General features: G+C 43.1%; 1 protein-coding gene across 1 annotated transcript; it reads right to left on the bottom strand.

The window, feature by feature from the left end:
- Positions 1-757: 757 nt before the first annotated feature.
- On the bottom strand, positions 758-21,054 carry MRPL47 (mitochondrial ribosomal protein L47). Its single transcript, XM_089675550.1, has 7 exons — positions 20,912-21,054; positions 10,142-10,287; positions 6,779-6,839; positions 6,605-6,701; positions 2,776-2,906; positions 1,553-1,648; positions 758-929 (listed from the first exon to the last, which is right to left on the bottom strand). The coding sequence occupies exons 1-7, from the start codon at positions 21,001-21,003 to the stop codon at positions 821-823; spliced, it is 732 nt and encodes a 243-aa protein (XP_089531676.1). The 5' UTR covers positions 21,004-21,054; the 3' UTR covers positions 758-820.
- Between the last annotated feature and the right edge of the window lie 56 nt (positions 21,055-21,110).

Here is a 21,110-nt window from a genome sequence, read left to right on the forward strand (position 1 = left end):
ACATCCAAAGATCAGGTTGAGTTTTCAGGTTTGCTGTTGCATGTGCACCCTTAAAACATTGAATTGTACAGAAATCATATGAATTTGCATGCCTAAAGAAGAACTCCAATGCGGAAAGCCCCTAGACTAAATAAGCATTTCATTTTTACAGTGGGGATGGCCACTGCAAAGCTGTTTTTTATTCATGTCACATTCCCGAAGCTGAAACTTTAATATGCATCAAATTAAAAAAAAAAAAAAAAAGGGGTTGGAACTTGTGCCAGAGATCAGAATGATTGGAAAGCATATCATTAGATCTATGTATACCAAGCTAAAAGGGCACATATGTTAATGTTAATAGTCCATATCTACTAAGGAAAAAAGAGCTAATGGCCTTCAGCACAGGGAAATCTTGTTAACCCTGGATAAGGTCCTGCAGGCTACTTTTATAGACCCAGTTGGTCATGGCTAGCATACAGAAGACAAACACACTCCAGTTGTTACCTGTATATCATTAGATCTGCACGCTGTATTTTGTGTTGTAACTGTACACATCGTACATATATTTCCCCTATTTCAGTGAATGAGATTGCACACCCAGAATCTTCATGAATGTACAACCTATTCCATAAATCACCAGAACATTGTAAGAAATGTTTAATGCTGTGTAAGGTGACCTTGCATGAAAACATCTTACAACCAAGTAGATTCACTTCAGGAGAATGAACACCACGGCAAGTCTCAATTTGCTGACATCAATGGTATAACAAGTACTCTCTGTAGGTACAAACACACAATATTTTATTCTTTTTTTTTTTAACAAGAATTACAACAATTGACTTCAAGACTTTTTTGCTATATGTGGAAATCGCTTTTCTAGATCAAGTTGTTTCTTTTTAGATGCATTTTTTTTTCTTGCTATAGCTCGCAGCTCCTTTTCTAATTTCAACCTGTAAGAAACACAAAGACGAGAAACACCTTATACTACAAAAAATATGGATACACACACACTTTCATTTATTTTATTTTTTCAAGCCTATCACATCATTATTTATTCAGACCTGGATTTTTCCATTGAAAAAAATGTGAAATCCAAATGTGACCTATTTTGGTAAATGCATTGGCAGTGATTGTGACCACAAAAAAGAATGCTTCTTAGAGCCTCAATACACCTAATGTTTTGCACCTTTAGAGGCTGAAATGTTACTCAACACATGTTGCTTAGGATATGCATTTCTCTGTATTCTCTCCATGTGCTACAGTGCTCAGAACCAATGGTTACTATAGACAAAACCTTCAGAAGACAACAGTGTTTTGTGCCCAGTGTCCAATTCCAAAGCTTTGCTGCACAGCAGTGGGTAGTGAATGGGTTTTATTACTTACAGAAGTTAACAGGTTTGCAAACTTGACCATATATTTGCTTGCTGACCTTACTAAAAAATAAAAATGATGCAGAACCCAGAGACAGGGAAGCCCACTTGTTACAGCTTGTTCCCTTCCATAGTGAACAAAGAATTATGAAATAAACCCCATGACAGATTATGAAAATATGTAACAGCCCCATTTATGTTACCTGTTATAATGTTCCACATATGGCAGTGCAAAAAACTGTGATCTCCTGTGACGTTTATTTATGTACCAAGGAATTGGCCACTCCTTAAATCTGTGCCTAAAAAAATGGAGAACAAACAACAAAGATCCTTAATGAGTACCTGGGTGATTTTACATGAACACATTTGAATTCATAAAGAAAACATTATAATCAGAGAAGAAAATAGGAGGTGAACTCTCTTTTTCTGTACTAAACAGATCCTCTAAACTCTATGCAAATTTTAACTTTGAAAAATGCTGAATTCTTAGTAAAAAGCATACTTATTGATGTCCTCCAAGAGCCAAATATAGGTGTAGAAATGTGAATATTTCTTCCTGCCAGTGGCTGCTTCCTCACCTCAACTTGTCATGTCTGTTCAGCTCTGGGCTAGGAGGTTCAATGGACTATGCTTTCAGTTACAGGGACAGGGCAGCAAAGAGATGTGTATCACTGCAAGAATAGCATACAAACTGGAGGGAAGAAATCCTAATCACCACAATCCAAACAAGCCCAACAATCATGCAGGTAAAATCAGCCTCAGCCTAACGCCACAGCACAACCACTGACACGTTTCACCCTGCCCCCAGGGCTTAGACACGGAGACCACCGTAACTTCCAAGGCGGGGCCTGGATGGAGCTAGGCTGAGGCTGCTTTCACATGCATGATTGTCTGCCTTGTTTGGAGTGCGGTGATCAGGATTTCTCCTTTCTAGTTTGTATATATGGAACCAGTACAAGCTCTCCAGTCCGAGCCAGCACCCATAATGTGAGTCTACTGGACTGGGACACGGGAACTTGAGCGGCAACCCAAGTCATTCCATTTAGGTCCACTACAAGAATAGCATGTAGGTGATTATATTGAATAATTTCTACAGCTTTTTAAAAATTCATTTTTATTCAAAGCACAATTAATAAACCATAAGAAAGCCATGATCTTATTTTAGGGAGAATGAACTATTAAAAGTCTGTTTTTTCTGAATATCTGGTCATTTATTACATTATATAGGCAAGATGCATAGTGTCATTTTGGGGGAGATTCACCTCCTGTCTCTTGCCATTTAAAGAGCAGACAAACTGTCCTTGGAGTAAAATTGATAAACACTTTTTTCATGCATTATAGCTTTAACACCAACTAGCATGCACCTTCCAAAAAGTTCGGACATATTAAAAATGGATTCTATACTGATATAGAAATGAAAATATACCATGTTGTTTCCCCAAAGCAGTCCTTCCTCCATTCTCCTGGACGTGCTTTTTCCTGACCAGTCTGCAGGAGGCGAAGGGCAGTCTCTCTTTCTGTAACTACCCTGTCAAGATTCTCCATGGACTTTGTTACCTTCAGGGGAAAGTTGGAGAGGAAAAGAAAAATGGCAGCAAAACAAATATTAGTCTTAGTTTGGTATTTTAAATTTGATATGCACAAATTGTTAATGCATCTAAAAACAAATACAATGATGTGTGGTGCAATTACTATGTGGCTTTCAGTAGAAGCATGGCAAAACATTTAAATAAAGTGAAACTCCAATCAAGGCACTATATAAACCACTGAATCACAGAAGCATCGTTTTAATGTAAACAAATTGAGAAGAAACATACAGTATATTGTGATCTGCCCATAACTGCTGAGTTATGTGGCTACATAAAATGCAGGGGGTGATAGCAGTCTTCAAAGCCAGGAAATCTAAAGACTTAAAAATATGTACAGCAACACCACACTACTATGTAATTACTCAGTGTGCAAGAATACCTTAAAGCCTGACTGGGGCTGTGCCCACACTGCATGGGTTAAAGAGGTTGTTGTAAAGGATGAAGGTTTTTTACCTTCATGCATTTTATGTATGTGCTCCTCCTCCCTAATACTTACCTGGGCCCCATCTCGATCCAGCGTTATGCACATGAGCCTTGACTCTCCCGAGTCTCTTTCTCCACACTGGCGGAGACCCAGCAGCAGGAGCTATTGGCTTCCACTCTTGTCAATCACAGGCAGTAAAGAGGGAGTGGGGGCGGGTCTGAGCCATGCTCTCTTTGCCCCATAGACACACAGGTTCTGTGTGCCCCCAAAGCAAGCAGCTTGCTCTGGGGGCACTCGGCAAGGGGGAGGGGCCAGAGAACAGGATGATTTGGCCTGCTCTGTGCAAAACCATGGCACAGAGCAGGAAAGTATATTTTATTACTTTACAGGAAAAACAAAAACAAAACAATTTAACCTTTAGAACCACAATTGCCTATTTAGGTCTAGGGGACACATAATAGTAGATTTACTTACCTGATCTTCTGTTCCTCCCCATGCTCCAATGGTTCAAGGTCCTGACATCATCAAGACCTATGCAGAGTCCACAGTCCTGCATTGGATGACATAGCACCACCAGAGGAGGGGGGGATAAGGTAAGTCCCCTAAGAAAAAAAAGTAGGTAACCCTTGCATTGCGGGCACAGCCCCACTGCAAGACACAATTTTAAAGTCTCCCAGAGTTGAGCTTTAATTATGTGCTGCAAACTTTAAAGCATAGCTAAAGAAAAAAAAAAAAAAACGCAAACAGGTAGGCTCTTTATTGCAGAAGAGATATGCTACTTCTCTTCTGTATTAAAACAAATTTGCCTGACTGTTTGCAATCTTCGCATACACATGCACAGCTCAGTGTGAACTCCTGTTACAGCTTGGTGCTGAAATGAACTCCTGTGAGCATGTACAGGTGTCACGTCATTCCCTTATGGAGCAATCAAGATGCCCAGAAACAGATTTTGTCTGCAAGGAAGTTATTTGTGGAACTCCTGTACATCCCACATGGGTCAAGATGGGCCTTTCACATTGGTGTACAGATAGGTACGCTCATATGAACGAGACCTTAAACATGTGGTCATTCTGATGCTGTGAGCTCCAGTCCAGTAGGTAGGGGGAATGCATCTGCATTCCTAAGTGATACACACGGTGGATTGTTTGACTATTTTTTCATGTTTTATTTTGCTGGAGTCGAACAATTTATGGTTACATGTTATTATGTGTGCTGTTTATTATTTGTTATTTAAATCCTGAAATCTCCCTACCTTTGCTCTGTGAACTGCACGAAAGCAAACTACTTTTGTTCTACTCACCTGTAAACTAAGTGCCTCTCATTAGTTCACACTGCAGGGATTTCCACTGGCACAAACTTCACCTTTAAATTCCTACTGGCACATACTTCAACAGATGGCAGAGCACTACAAGGATATGTATGATGGAGGGTGGATGGTTAGCTGCATTAAGAAGCAGCTACACACTCTGTGGTATCGCCGCATGAAAACTGGCTGATTAGCTGTGGCCAGACGTTCAGCAAAATCGCCATCCCTGGACACACACTGTTTGTGTCAAGGGTCAGTCTGAGGCAGGGGCGGACTGACCATTTGGAAACTCGGGCACTGCCCAAGGGCCCAGGGTCAGTAGGGGGCCCCATGAGATGCCCCTGCTACCTTTTTCATAGGCTTTTTTGAGTTTGGGCAAGGACACAGGGGCCCCATGATCCGCTATTGCCCGGGGGCCCCATAAGTTGTCAGTCCGCTCCTAGTCTCAGGCTCTCTTCACACATAACCACCAAGATGAGTGGTTACATATACGAACAACGGTGGTGATGGCCATTCTGGCAGCTGCCACTGACAGTAGATGTTGTTTATACACACAGTGTGCACATGCAGCTTTGAAAACTTCCGGCAAGAATCTACTGATTCTCGCCGGCTGACATCCCTGTCCGCCTGTGTCAGCACGTGAGGATGTAGCCTAAACCCTTGCAATTAATTTTAAACCCGAATACCAGCTTTGCTTTTTTCGTAGAAAACATAATAAACCTATATGCAAAATGTAGTATCTCCTTAGCAATCTCTTCATTCCCTACCCGAACAATGCTCTTAGAAAAGCCTCTTCTTCTCTATCCGTTCAGTTAGGTTTTCCCAGCCATCAACCATTTGATTCTGCTTCCTATTGGGGGTGTGCTGACACCTTAAATCATTGGTGCTCAACTTGTGGCCCTCCAGGTGTTGCGGAACTACAAACCCCATGAGGCACTGCAAGGCTGACCGTTTCAAGCATGGCTCTCAGAGGTACAGGCATGATAGAGCTTAAACATCCATGCCTTCAGTTCATCATTTGTGGGCATGGTTTAGTGTTTTCTGCTTACTAGGTGGGCATTAGCATGGGCGGACTGTATGCAAAGCAGTCCATCCAGGAATGCCTTCTCCTTGTCACTCAAGGAGCCCTGGGGAGTTAGGAGAAAAGAATGTGGTGCAAGTGAGCTCCCTCCCACCTAGTCTGGAAACATAAGAAACAAGAGTGGGCAGTTAAGATGTCACGGGTACTAGTATTCTCTATTATTTGCCTGAATTTGAAATGCTTTTCCAAAAAAAATTAAATAAATAAAAAAAAAAAAACAATAAAAAAGGTTGGTCCCTGGTGCCTATTTGCTTTTGGGTTTAAAGCGGTTCTAAAGGCTCAAGGTTTTTTACCTTCATGCATTGTATATATGAAGGTAAAAAAAAACCCTAACACTTACCTGAGCCCCATCCTGATCCAGCGATGTCCTCGAGAGCCTCTGTTCTCTGGGGACTCTCACTCCTGATTGGCTGAGGCAGCAGCAGCAGGAGCCACTGACTCCCGCTGCCGTCAATCACAGCCAGTGAGCCAGTCAAGAGAAGGAGGGTGTGAGAGCCGAGCCATGGCTTTGTGTGAATGGAAACACAGAACCGCGGCTCAGGAGTGCATCTCTTTGGGTGCACCCATAGCAAGCTGCTTCTTGAGGGGGCACCTGACAGGAGAGAAGGGCCAGGAGCACAGGCAGGGGACCTCAGAAGAGGAGGATCCGGGCTGCTCTGTGCAAAACCATGGTCTGTGCAAGTATAACAAGTTTGTTCTTAAAAAAAACAAAAAAACAAGACTTTAGTGTCACTTTAATACTGCTGTAACAATAATTAAGCTAATTGTGAAATTAAAAGCACTTCATATCAGATTTTTCTGTGGTAATAGAGCCACAGATGTCGCTGTTAGACCCAAATTATGCCTTATTCATACCTTGTCGAGACGATCAGAACTGGGCATGGCTACTCTCTGTCGTTTGGACTCCTGTTCTAAAGTCAGCAACATGTTCTTCTCTTTCAATAGCACATACCTGAAAAGGACACAACTGTATTCAGTCTCAAGACTTTGCGTGCCTCTAATGATTATCACTAAATACTGATCACTTACCAAAGCTTGTGTAAATCTTCACTACTTTTGCCTCTCAACTGATTAACAGTCCACGAATCACCTATATTCCATTAAAAATACTGGGTTAAAAAGCCATGATTCACCTGAACTGAATTATATTGTCGTAAGCTTTGGTTCAAAAGACAATATCCAATCAGAAAAATATCCAATGCAGAACACGTTTTGTTCATGGAATTTCCTCTGATATTTAAACAATACTCTGAACTGAAGATCACCACTTTAGATTTGCTGAAGAGATCTCAGATAACATATCGAATTGTTTTGATGCAATTCTCCATGTTTCTCACTGGTAAACTCATAACACCAACTGCATAGGCAGAGTAACAAGACCTGGAGACTGAGAAATGAATAACTGCTATGTTCCTTCCTTTGCCTCATAAGTACGTCTAAAGGCAAAACCTTTTGGGAATGGTTAAATCTTGTCAAATTTTATTTTGCCAACTGTATCCCACTGGGGTGATATCCCTTTCATTTATGTCTTGTAAACACAATAGGAAATGTGAGGATATTCCCTCTGTCACTGAAACAAGTGTGCCCATTGGAAGATTTCTCCTCTATTGGTTTCTGGTGACAAATTATCATTTAGAATGTGTCCCCACTTTTTGGCATGCTTCTATTTTGTTATCCAACTGATGTGTGATTCAGTCACAATGATTCCACAAACAACAGAATAGCCATAATTTCATTCCAACCAATTTAGACTCCAATTAGATGAAATTCATTCAGCCAGGTGGCTGAGCTACACTTTTTCCATCTCCCATCGCACCCAAACAGCCTACTCAATATTATACGGCAGCCAGAGGGGGTTGTACGTTTCAACAAAAATGGCATTCAGCAGGCTGTACCACTGCCAAACCCAACCCAGTTAGGTGAAAGGGGCCATGCCGCAACTGTCCTGCACCCACGTGGCAGCACAGTAAATCCTTCTTCATTTCCTTTATATTCACATGTACATATATAGATAATTGGACATCCTCACCACCAATAGCATTAAGAATATCTTATGGCAGTCAGTATAGGTACAGAGGACTGGTGCCATGGACATATCATTACTTTCCTTCCCACGAAATGACCCATCAGCTGAGTGGTCACTTGGAGGGGGTGTGGTCACTTGGAGGGGGTGTGGTCACTTGGAGGGGGTGTGGTTTTGACCTCTCACATCAAATGCTTATTTGGTCTCTTACTACATTTGCTCCCCTATATATGGGCGTCCAACATGTCTAGTGTTTTCAGCTCTGATATCTCACAGTACTTTAGACGACAGATAGAGCTATTTCCTGGCTGGAGAATGTCCTGCACCATCTAGCCCTTTCCTCCTCAGCCTTACTGACCCTCATCCACCCCCTTCATTCATTGGATTTGGGTTCTTTCAATAAAGGAGGCTCAGCCTCAGATTTGGGAGTGATGTAAGGCACTCTACATGCAAATGCAGCCTGTCTAGCAACACCCACTCCTCCAGGCACTATCCATCAAGACATTTTGTTATTGGCATAACCCCTCCCAAGTTCCATCTCACTGCTTGCATCAGACCTGGGGGCTCTAAATCAGTGGTCTCCAAACTGCGGCCCTTTGCTTGCCTCTATCTGACCCTCAGGGTACTATTTCTCCCACTGACACCTACAGGGAGGCACCATTTCTTTCACTGGCACCAACTATGGAGCACAATTCCTCCCACTGATATAAACAATTAGGTACTATTCCTCCAACTAACACCAACGATGGGGCACTATTCCTCCCACTGACACCAACGATGGGACACTATTCCTCCCACTGACACCAATGATGGGACACTATTCCTCCCACTGACACCAATGATGGGACACTATTCCTCCCACTGACACCAATGATGGGGCACTATTCCTCCCACTGACACCAATGATGGGACACTATTCCTCCCACTGACACCACTGATGGGACACTATTCCTCCCACTGACACCAACGATGGGACACTATTCCTCCCACTGACACCAATGATGGGGCTCCATTCCTCCCACTAATACCAATGATGGGGCACTATTCCTCCCACTAATACCAATGATGGGGCACTATTCCTTCCACTAATACCAATGATGGGGCACTATTCCTTCCACTAATACCAATGATGGGGCACTATTCCTCCCACTAATACCAATGATGGGGCACTATTCCTCCCACTAATACCAATGATGGGGCACTATTCCTCCAACTAATACCAATGATGGGGCACTATTCCTCCCACTGATACCAATGATGGGGCACTATTCCTCCCACTGATACCAATGATGGGGCACTATTCCTCCAACTAACACCAATGATGGGGCACTATTCCTCCCACTAACACCAATGATGGGGCACTATTCCTCCCACTAACACCAATGATGGGGCACTATTCCTCCAACTAATACCAATGACGGGGCACTATTCCTCCAACTAATACCAATGATGGGGCACTATTCCTCCCACTAATACCAATGATGGGGCACTATTCCTCCCACTGACACCAATGATGGGGCACTATTCCTCCCACTAATACCAATGATGGGGCACTATTCCTCCCACTAATACCAATGATGGGGCACTATTCCTCCCACTAATACCAATGATGGGGCACTATTCCTCCCACTAATACCAATGATGGGGCACTATTCCTCCAACTAATGCCAATGACTAGACACAATACCTTATTCCAATCACTACAAGCACTATATTATTTTTTTTTTACTACTACTGACGCTTGGACATTTTCTACTCCCACTGGGCACCCTACCCTCCTAACGTCTGAAGGCAGTAAACTGGCCCTTTGTTTAGAAAATTTGGAGAACCCTGCTCTAGACAGAAGTGCTGTAATATCTTAAGTAAACTGTGTACAGCAACCTTCTGATCCTCCCACCGGCCATGATCTGCCTCCATTGCATACAGAAGAAAGGAGACCCAGTGATTATGGCACTAGGTCTTAAAAAAGGTTTATTTCATGAAAATGTAACGATTTTAATAAAAATGTAATTAGCATGTTAATGGGGGGGAAGGTGGGTGAGGAACCAGGAAAGGCAAAATATAAGCAGATTAAACTTCAGCGTTAATGATGTATAACTGAACGGGGAGCTGCTTAACTTACGTCTTTTATATCTGCCTAGAGTTCAGCTAAGGGTAAGCTGTTGACGTAGGCTAGATCTAGTTACCAAAGGTCTGTCTGTAATGTAATAATGCAGACGCTCTGTCATGTAGCTCTAATAACGCAACAGTGTGCAAGCATATGAAAGCAATTAATTGTTTGTAAAATCCCGGTGTTTTATATATGTAAACATGTGATGAAAAAAAAAATCATCTGGCTAGAAACATTTTGGAACATACCAGCTACTGACCTGACTTTATTGACTTCTCTCCCCAATTATCTGGGGCATCAAAGAACTCCTCGAGGCCTCTTCGTGCTGCTGATGAGTGAAATGATGTGCACTGCTGTAGAGAGCCGATTTCTGGAGTTCTTCTACGCAGAACAGTAAGTATTACACTGAAAAACAATGAATGACAGAACTTGAATGTTGGATTGTACAAGAGAGGGAGGAGGACTGCTGTACTCCTAGGTATGCTGCATTTAGTGCTTCAGTGGTCCCTGTGGGTTCATAAGCGGCTCTTGGGCCCTTAAGAAAGCTCTAAGGCAGACCTTCAAGTAGAACTAAGGCAAAAATGTTCCTTTTCATTTTGGAGAGTGAGGAGAGGCTATACACCTGTCGGTTTTTTGCCAGCTGTGTCCCATTGGGGAGATTTCTCTTCACTTCCTGTCCCATAGCCACAACAGGAAGTGAGAGGAAATCCCAGGGTGTCACTAGAAATAGTGTCCCTATTGGAAAATTACCTCTTTATTACAGTTCTGATGACCACCCGAAATTTGGGATGGGATACGGTATCTACTAGGGTGTCCAAAATATTATTTTACTCATGTCCAGTGCTGTTGAAGGTCCCTCTTCATTAACACCTGGACAGGGAATTGTTTTGTAGAAGCCATACTACAGCTTCTATGTATGAAACAATCTATGAATGAAGCAGGTAGACCTTTCAATCATCTGTCTGTTCTCCATTCATAGGAGCTGTAGTGTAGCTTCTATACATGGAAGAGAAGGATGGAAAGGGTGGGTATAGTTGAACTCTCTGGAAGGGTGCCTGTCACAGCTACCTCAGCTCAATTAACCCCTGCAACACTGAAGAAGTACAGTAGTGGGGGGTAGAGGAGGGCACTGGAGGAGAAAGATTTCAAGAAATGCAGGAGCAAGCAGCACAACGAACACATCAGGATAACAGTATATAACGACCTTGTCCAGATTTTATTTTAAAGTGTTACTAAACCCACAACAGTAAAATCAGTCTGTGTATGCAGTAAAGCATGCTTATTATATTCACTGTGAAACCTAAGGGGTTAATCCTCCGCATTGTGTAAAAAAGGCGGTTTGATCCTGTCTTCTCTGATCCTCCCCTTCTTCCACACTCTTAAATCCATCTTACTTATATTTTCTTTAATTTAAATCTTTTATGAAATGTTTCATTACAAAAAAACCCCAAAAACTCAACAGTGTATCATAATCATCCAAAAAAAAACATTTCACCTACATTTTCCTCCCCCCTCTCCCACCCACCCTTCAACTTGCCCCAGTCCATATAACTCTGCCCATTTCTTTCCATCATTCCAGTCCATATCTATATCCCTTCTCTTTAATCATCTCTTTCTACACTTTCTCTTCTTTCCATTCTTTCTCTCTCCAACCTATCTTTTCCCACTCCATTCAATTCTCCTACCTCAGATCACCTGGGACTCCAACTACTTCCATATATTTTTCAGATGTCTTGAAGTCATACCATCTACCCCATTACTCTCTAAATTGTTCCATTTTATCTTCATCTATATGGTGTAACTTCTCCATCTTATTTATATATTCAACCCTGTCTATCCAGTCCCTCATTGTTGGAGGCTCTGGTACCTACCAGAATTTGGGAATAAGTCCCTTAGCCGCACTAATCAAGTGGTATAATACACTATTTTTATACTGTTTCATTGATAACTCTGACCTATAAAATAAACACACCCATGGATCTTTCTGTATAGTAATCGCCAATATCTCTTGTATAAATTGGATTATGTCTTGCCAAAATCCCTGTATTTTTGGACAATCCCACCATTTATGTGCCATTGTTCCCTTAGATCCACATCCCCTCCAGCATAGCGGTGAGACTTCTGCTCGCTGTCAATGTGCAACACTCGGTGTCAAATACCATCTCGTTAAACATTTATAATTCATTTCAACTGTGTTCATGTTCATCAACCCATGTGTTAATGTAAACATTTTATTTTTCTGTTCACTCATTTTTGTTCCCAGCTCCCTTTCCCATTTCTCTAATAATAACGGAGGATCCGCCCCCTTCAATTCAATAAGAATCTTATATATCCTAGAAGTGACATGTTTTGGAGATGTACTAGCACCCAACAGGTATTCAAATGGGAGCATGTCCTCCGCATCCTCAGTGGTTGAAGCAAATTTGAAACAAAATGTCTTAATTGGTGGTATCTTAATTCATCTAATCGACAAATAACTCTTTTTTACACTTTAAATCTTGCAAAATGCACAACTTCCCCTTAACTACTATATCCCTTAACCATGCATCTACATCTTTTAACCATTTCCCCAAAATATTGTCTTTCCCTGGTGGGAAGAACTCATTGCCCACCAGGGGAATCAATAGTGAATTATACTTCCAGCCCATTTGCTTGTGCATTCCATCCCATATTTTTAACACCTCCTGTGTCAATGTGCTACTAATCACATCTATAATACGGAACTTTCATGGTATCCAAATAACCTTCACTAATAGTGCATTACTTAAAAAGACCTATTTTAACCCAACTTTTCCCCTGTGAGTTATATGTCCAATCTACAACTCGAGACAGTATCGCCATAATATAGTAATTCCTAATATTGGGCAGATTTAGTCCTCCTTTCTCTTTATTATTACACAAAAATGAATATCTAATTCGCTTTGCTTTTTTATTATCCCAAAAAAGGATCCTGGAATATGGACTGGAAGCATATGGAATTTATACAAGATTTTTGGGACTATCACCATCTTAACCAAATTTATATGCCCAATCGAAGAGACTCTACCCCTTGACAGTCTTCTCAACTCATCCTTTATTTCATTTATCAATGGAATATAAATTACCTGATATATGTTCATTATAGAAGGGGTTAGCTTTATTCCTAGGTAACCTAGTTACTTCTCCCTCCATGTGAATGGGAAATCTTTTTGTAAGATCCGCATCTCTTTCTTTGGAAAATGAATATCAAGATCTCTGATTTTGAGGGGTTTATTTTCAGGTTTGAAAGCTCTCCATATCGTTTTAATAATTCCATTAAGTTGGGTAACGTTAATCTAGGGTTCACAATATAAAACAGCATGTCATCTTCATATGCCGCTACCTTATGATCTCTCTCTCCTATCTTAAAAAAGAGGTTCCAGGGATATAACAAATAACAACGGGGATAATGGACATCCCTGTCTAGTGCCGTTATATATCTTAAAAAACCCTGAAAGGGACCCATTTACTTTAAGTGCTGCTGACGGACCATTATAAAGCTCTTTTATCCACTTTAACATCTTAGTCCCTATTCCTAAAACCTCTAGAATATTTATCATGAACCCCCAGTCTACCTTTTCAAAGGCTTTTTCGGCATCAATCGACAGTATCATTGTCGGTAACTTTTTTCTCTTTGCTTTTTGAAGAAGGAGCAGTGTTCTTAAACCATTATCCCTCCCTTCCCTACCTGGGACAAAACCCACTTGATCTAAATGTATCCATTCCAGCATCAGCTCTTTTAACCTAGTAGCTAGCACTTTCGCAAATAATTTTGTGCCTGTATTTAATAATGATATAGGTCTGTAACTAGCGCATTGTGAGCTGTCCTTTCCTTCTTTTAGAATAATTGTTATATACATTTATAGCGATTCTTCTCTTATTCCCATTCCCTCTCCTAAGGCATTCATATATGTACAGAGTTTCAGGACCAATAATTATTTAAAATATTTTATAATACCCAACCGTAAACACATCGGCTCTCCTCCTGTTGTATTTTTCAGGGCCATATTAATTTCATCCTGGGAGATTAGTTGTTCTAGAGATGCTAATTTTTCTACTGATATTTTTGGCAGGTCTGCTGCCTTTAAATATTCCTGCACTTTCCCCCTCTTTTCTTCCTCTGTGACTTTCTGATTCTTAGAACTCACATCATATAGCCTGCTATAATATTTTTGGAACATTTTATGCTCGATCTTTATATAGTCCAACCATGAATACGATCTATACGCTAGGAAGAAGAAGGTATAATCTCTTTCTCTGGGATGTTTCACCCTCCATGTATCTATTAGCTGACTTTGATGTAACATCTTTTTCAACATTCTTAGTTTTTTTTACCTCCTCCTCTCTGCGCATTCGAGGACGCATCTATCAATGGATCAAGACAAAAATTAAAGTCTCCTGCCAACACCAGCCTACTCCTCTTAAAGTCCATGATTTTTCCCAACACTCCATGTGGAAATACGTCTGGGCAATAAATATTAACCAATGTATATTTTTGTCCCCACATTTTCCCTCTTAAACATAGGAACCGGCCCTCTGGATCCACCAGTTTCTCCTTCAAAACACATGTTTTTTGAGAACCCAATGGCTACTCCTTTAGCCCTCTTTATTGGTGAGTCTGCGTAATACCAAGTTGGATAGTGCCTCGAATATACTTTAACATTAGTATCATATGATAAATGTGTCTCTTGTAAAAACACTACATCTGTGGAAAGTTGAACTTCCCCAAGTATCTTATGTCTTTTAGTAGGAGAATTTAAACCTTTCACATTATATGTCGTAAGATTAAACAGGCTCATAGATATCTAATATTTCTCTTCACTTTATGTTCAGAGGAAGAGAGATATAGACTACTCAACTCATGGACCTTCTCCCTAACCCACCCCTCCCATATCCCCTCCACCACACCACTCCCCCATCCTCCACCCCCCCACTGATGATTCCTAATTTGGGGTAAAGCTCTGGACATGCATGCCTACTCCTACCCCCCCGACTCTCAGCATAGGGTTTAAGAGTTTAACATCCTATTTAGCCTCCTGACACTCCGCCATCTCTAGTTATCTTCCTTGAAGACTTACTAAGGGCACAGGGGAGGTGGGGGGAAGGAGGGGGGAGTGAGAGAAGAAAAAAAAAGAAAAAGGGGGGGCAATTCCTCCCCCAAGGCCCCCAATCTCTCTCCCACCATCCTCCCCCCACCCCAATTCAATCTATCCCCTCTTTTTATTCACTGACTGCCACTTCTCTTTTTTCTACCTTACACTTTCATTAGACCCCTCTGACCACCCCACAATGTCCACATTCTGCAGTTCTAATTTTTCACAAAAGTCACCAAGTTCTTCTGGGAATCTTAGCCTAGCTGATTTCCCATCTTTCCACCCAATCACACATGCCGAGACTCCCCAGTTGTATCGAATTCTTTTATCCCTCATCTGGTTCAATAAGGGCTTCAACAATCTTCTTCTAGCTAATGTCTCAGATGCAATGTCTGCAGTTTTTTTCCATATTCTCTGTCCTCATAATGATGAAATCAAACAATCACGTCTCTTGGGATGGCTGATGTTACTCCTGGCGGCATCTTAATCTATGTATTCTCTCAATCTTCAAAGGATCTATGGCTAGTCTACCTATCATTGGGTTAAAAACTCTCTATTTTTTCCCCAGAGGTCCTCATGATGTGAATCTTCTGGCAGGACCCGAACCCTTAGATTATTTCTTCTCTATTTTCTTGATCCTCCAATTTAAATGAGAGCTTCCTCTGTTCTCTTAGCATTTCCTCCATCTGCATCTCCAAGTTATTTATCTCCTGGGCTGTGTCTCCAGTTTCTCCTCCTCTTCTTCCAAACTTGTTAACATTCGTCCAAGATCTTTATGGATCACCGCCATTTCATTTTTCAGAGAGAGTTCCAATTTTGCAAACATTTCCTCCATCTCTGTTTTTGTAGGAATCTGTGATGTTCCTTTCTGTTGTTCTGAAGCCCTTTGGTTATTTACGCTATCAACGTTTATAGATTCATTGGTCTCATTCCCTTCCCGTGTCCCAAATAACAATCTGGACTGCTCACCATCATATTTTCTACTTCATTCCTGTTGTTTCTCTCTGCATTGTATCTCTGGGCTTTTTTCTTGCAATGGCATATATTTCTTTATTGTGCTTGCATTTGTATTAGGTTGCGAGATTTTTACACCCCCACCTTTAGCAGATCTGTTCTTCATATTGACTTAACATAGCCGCTGATTTTCTACTCAATAATCAGAAACGCTATTATCACACATGGGAAAAGTCCCTCCTCTTTATACTTCTCCGATAGCTTTTACAGACGCAGATGGCTTTAGGACACTTTTACAATAGATAATACGTGGTCTCTGGAATCCCCCTACTCCTTGGTCTTCTAACCGCCTAGCCCCACAAATCAGGTATACATTTACTAGCAACAGAGATAGTAATAACCTAATTCTCCAACCGTTGTCCATGGCAACTCACCGTCACCCTCCGCACCTGGGGTTCTGGGTCGCCTCATCTCTGTATGCTCCTTCATCCCAAATGGGATCTCAAATCCTGATTTGTAAGGTTCCCTGAGGGGGGGGGGGGGGGTCTGGGTGGGTGCTCAAGGTGTCCTGTAGTTTCAAATGTCTCCAGGTCTCAGAATTTCCTCTCTCTGCTGCTTCTCCCAGGTCGTTGGGGCATCTAGCCACTGAATTATCACAGCCCCATGTGGGTGTTCCCACCTGGGGTCTGTCCAACACCTCTGCCTCTCTCGGTGCTCCCCTGCACTCCAGGGAGCTCCTCAGTTGGCTGGTGCTGATCCCACCGGGGCTCTGGGATTGAGACCTGGTCCACAGCAGCACGCTCCGTCCCCCTCTGCTCACCACTGCCGCCAGCAGTCACGTGATCCCTGCACACATTCGGGTGCATCCCAGAGCTCCAAGCAGGGCCGCCAGCAGGGTCAGATAAGCTCTTGGAGGTCCAGCTTCGGCAGTATCCACATGGGGAGCATCAGGAGCTCCCACTCTCAGCAGACTCCCGGCGCCATGTTCAGGCCCTCGCCCCCTTAGATGCAGCCCAAATCCGTCTTATGATAGAAGAGAGCCTTGGGGGCAAGCTGCACATGTTCAGTTTGGGGTGTATTGCTAGAGAGTTTTTTTTTCTTGGAAGAGTGCATGTGATCAGTACAAGGTCAATTAAAGCTGTCCAGACACAGTGTTGGGTCTGCAACCTCATAGGACAATCAGGGGAGAATGAAATCTCCTACAAGCTTTAACCAGTGCTCTGCTGGACACTGATAGAAGTCACAAGACTGCTATATACTGCTGATGAGAAAAGGTATTTAGCAATTTAGATTTACTAAAATAATTGCATTTCCATGTTCTATGTACTCTGTGAGACCAGTTGTAGTAAATGCAGGGTCTTGGGTTCCGTAACACTTTAACTAAACTTAAGCTTAAAACTAGTTTACTGCTGAACATTTGTTACAGGACTCTACTACTGCAAATCCAATTTACTAAATATGCCAAAATAGCAGTAAACCCAGATGCCACTATAACTAAAAATCTTAGATCGGACTCTTCAGTGCAGCTGCACTATCTTCCCTTCCTACATCATTGGAGGCTGCCTTTATCTTCCGAGTTCTTGAAATTGGCCCCTGCTGCCATCCAGCAACATCCAGGGATAATAAGCTGCTGAGCTTGAGTACAAATGTAATGACTTTAGGGTTCATAAATAAAGAGAGTGCTTACAAGAAAGCTTCTTTCTGCCTGCAGGAACAAATAATCCTGCAGCTGTCACTTTTGCCTGTAAGAAACAATTAGCTTGCAGCTGTCACTTCTGCCTACAGGAGCCAATTAGCTTGCAGCTGTCACTTTTGCCTGCAGGAACCAATTAGCTTGCAGCTGTCACTGGAACCGATCAGTTTGCTGCGGTCACTTCTGCCTACAGGAACCGATCAATTTGCTGCGGTCACTTCTGCCTACAGGAACCGATCAGTTTGCTGCGGTCACTTCTGCCAACAAGAACCGATCAGTTTGCTGCGGTCACTTCTACCTACAGGAACCGATCAGTTTGCTGCGGTCACTTCTGCCTACAGGAACCGATCAGTTTGCTGCGGTCACTTCTGCCTACAGGAACCGATCAATTTGCTGCGGTCACTTCTGTCTACAGGAACCGATCAGTTTGCTGCGGTCACTTCTACCTACAGGAACCAATCAGTTTGCTGCGGTCACTTCTGCCTACAGGAACCAATCAGTTTGCTGCGGTCACTTCTGCCTACAGGAACCGATCAGTTTGCTGCGGTCACTTCTGCCTACAGGAACCGATCAGTTTGCTGCGGTCACTTCTGCCTACAGGAACCGATCAGTTTGCTGCGGTCACTTCTGCCTACAGGAACAGATCAGTTTGCTGCGGTCACTTCTGCCTACAGGAACCAATCAGTTTGCTGCGGTCACTTCTGCCTACAGGAACCAATCAGTTTGCTGCGGTCACTTCTGCCTACAGGAACCAGTTTTCTGTGGTCACTTCTGCCTACAGGAACCAATCAGTTTGGTTCCTGTAGGCAGAAGTAACTGCAGCAAACTGATTGGTTCCTGTAGGCAGAAGTGACCACAGAAAACTGGTTCCTGTAGGCAGAAGTGACCGCAGCAAACTGATTGGTTCCTGTAGGCAGAAGTGACCACAGCAATCAGTTTGCCACACCAAATTGTATGGTACTGCGATACCATACTTGTTGACCACAAATACACTGTATTTACATTCCAAACTGTGTTTGGGGTACCATTAACAATACATTGGCACATGCAGATCACAAAGACATTGCTTTTTGAGCTTGGGGCAGGAAAGACACATAGAATGCTTGCAGCTGTCACTTCTGCCTGCATGAACCAATCAGTTTACTGCTGTCACTTCTGCCTGTAAGAACCAATCAGCTTGGAGCTGCCACTTCTGCCTGTAAGAACCAATCAGCTTGAAGCTGTCACGATTACCTGCAGGAACCAATTAGCTTGCACTTGTCTACAGCAACCAATGTTATCTGCTTATTGCAAAAAAAACCAAAAAACTGTTTGATGTAGGCAGAAGTGACAGCTGCAAACTGATTGGTAGCTGGAAGGTGAACTGATAGCCTGCAGCTGTCACTTCTGTCTACAGGGACCAATCAGCTTGCGGCTGTCACTTCTGTCTACAGGGACCAATCAGCTTGCGGCTGTCACTTCTGTCTACAGGGACCAATCAGCTTGCGGCTGTCACTTCTGTCTACAGGGACCAATCAGCTTGCGGCTGTCACTTCTGTCTACAGGGACCAATCAGCTTGCGGCTGTCACTTCTGTCTACAGGGACCAATCAGCTTGCGGCTGTCACTTCTGTCTACAGGGACCAATCAGCTTGCGGCTGTCACTTCTGTCTACAGGGACCAATCAGCTTGCGGCTGTCACTTCTGTCTACAGGGACCAATCAGCTTGTGGCTGTCACTTCTGTCTACAGGGACCAATCAGCTTGCAGCTGTCACTTCTGTTTACAGGAACCAATCAGCTTGCAGAAGTCACTTCTGTCTACAGGAACCAATCAGCTTGCAGAAGTCACTTCTGTCTACAGGAACCAATCAGCTTGCTCCTGTCACTTCTGTCTACAGGAACCAATCAGCTTGCTCCAGTCACTTCTGTCTACAGGAACCAATCAGCTTGCAGAAGTCACTTCTGTCTACAGGAACCAATCAGCTTGCAGCTGTCACTTCTTCCTGCATGAACCAATCAGTTTGCTGCTGTCACTTCTGCCTGTAAGAACCAATCAGCTTGGACCTGTCACTTTTGCCTGTAAGAATCAACCAATGTTATCTGCTTATTGCAAAAAAAAAAAAAACTGGTTCCTGCAGACAGAAGTGACAGCTCCAAGCTGATTGGTTCTTACAGGCAGACGTGACAGCAGCAAACTGATTGGTTCATGCAGGAAAAAGTGACTGCTGCAAGCTGATTGGTTCATGTAGGCAGAAGTGACAGCTGCAAGCTGATTGGTAGCTTCAAGCTGAAATGATAGCTGCCTGCAGCAACCAATGAACTTGCAGCTGTCACTTCTGTCTACAGGAACCAATCAGCTTGCAACTGTCATTCTGTCTACAGGAACCAATCAGCTTGCAGAAGTCACTTCTGTCTACAGGAACCAATCAGCTTGCAGAAGTCACTTCTGTCTACAGGAACCAATCAGCTTGCAGAAGTCACTTCTGTCTACAGGAACCAATCAGCTTGCAGAAGTCACTTCTGTCTACAGGAACCAATCAGCTTGCAGAAGTCACTTCTGTCTACAGGAACCAATCAGCTTGCTGCTGTCACTTCTGCCTGCATGAACCAATCAGTTTGCTACTGTCACTTCTGCCTGTAAGAACCAATCAGCTTGGAGCAGTCACTTCTGTCTACAGGAACCAATCAGCTTGCAGAAGTCACTTCTATCTACAGGAACCAATCAGCTTGCAGCTGTCACTTCTTCCTGCATGAACCAATCAGTTTGCTGCTGTCACTTCTGCCTGTAAGAACCAATCAGCTTTGACCTGTCACTTTTGCCTGTAAGAATCAACCAATGTTATCTGCTTATTGCAAAAAAAAACAAACTGGTTCCTGCAGACAGAAGTGACAGCTCCAAGCTGATGGGTCTCTTCAGGCAGACAAGACAGCAGCAAACTGATTGGTTAATGCAGGAAAAGGTGACTGCTGCAAGCTGATTGGTTCATGTAGGCAGAAGTGACAGCTGCAAGCTGATTGGTAGCTTCAAGCTGAAACGATAGCTGCCTGCAGCAACCAATGAACTTGCAGCTGTCACTTCTGTCTACAGGAACCAATCAGCTGGCAGCTGTCACCAGTGCAGGGTGGTGCTTGGTATCCCGGGGCGCTTCTCACATTGCAGTCCTGCCAAGGCCTATGTTCTAGCTAGGATTGTCCAGCCGATCTCAGATAGGTCAGGGATTTCCTGCGCCATGTGTACCCCTGTCCCGGGGTGTGGGGGCCCCCCAGCAGTGCAGTACACATCTCCTCTTACCCAGACAGGCCGCCCACAGTCCTCCCAGTGATTCCTCCCGAACACAGCCGCCCGCAGCCCTCCAACAGCACCCTCACTGCGGACGCCGCCATCTTCCACAGACACCGCTCCCACAATGCACCGGGGCCGGCCGGAGAAGTCACTAGAGCGCTGGCCTTCACTACTGTCATGCATTATATAATGGGCTGTGGTTGTAGAA

Source organism: Staurois parvus, unplaced genomic scaffold (genome assembly GCF_062004578.1).
Source record: "Staurois parvus isolate SC_StPar_1 unplaced genomic scaffold, SC_StPar_1.0 ptg000155l, whole genome shotgun sequence".
Taxonomy (NCBI): Eukaryota; Metazoa; Chordata; class Amphibia; order Anura; family Ranidae; genus Staurois; species Staurois parvus.

Coding starts and splice junctions, on each gene's coding strand:
- MRPL47 (XM_089675550.1), bottom strand. CDS start 21,003: ATGGCGGCGTCCGCAGTGAGGGTGCTGTTGGAGGGCTGCGGGCGGCTG. Junction 10,288..20,911: donor ACTGTGGGCGGCCTGTCTGG/GTAAGAGGAGAT, acceptor ATTGTTTTTCAG/TGTAATACTTACTGTTCTGC. Junction 930..1,552: donor TATGTGGAACATTATAACAG/GTAACATAAATG, acceptor TGTTTCTTACAG/GTTGAAATTAGAAAAGGAGC.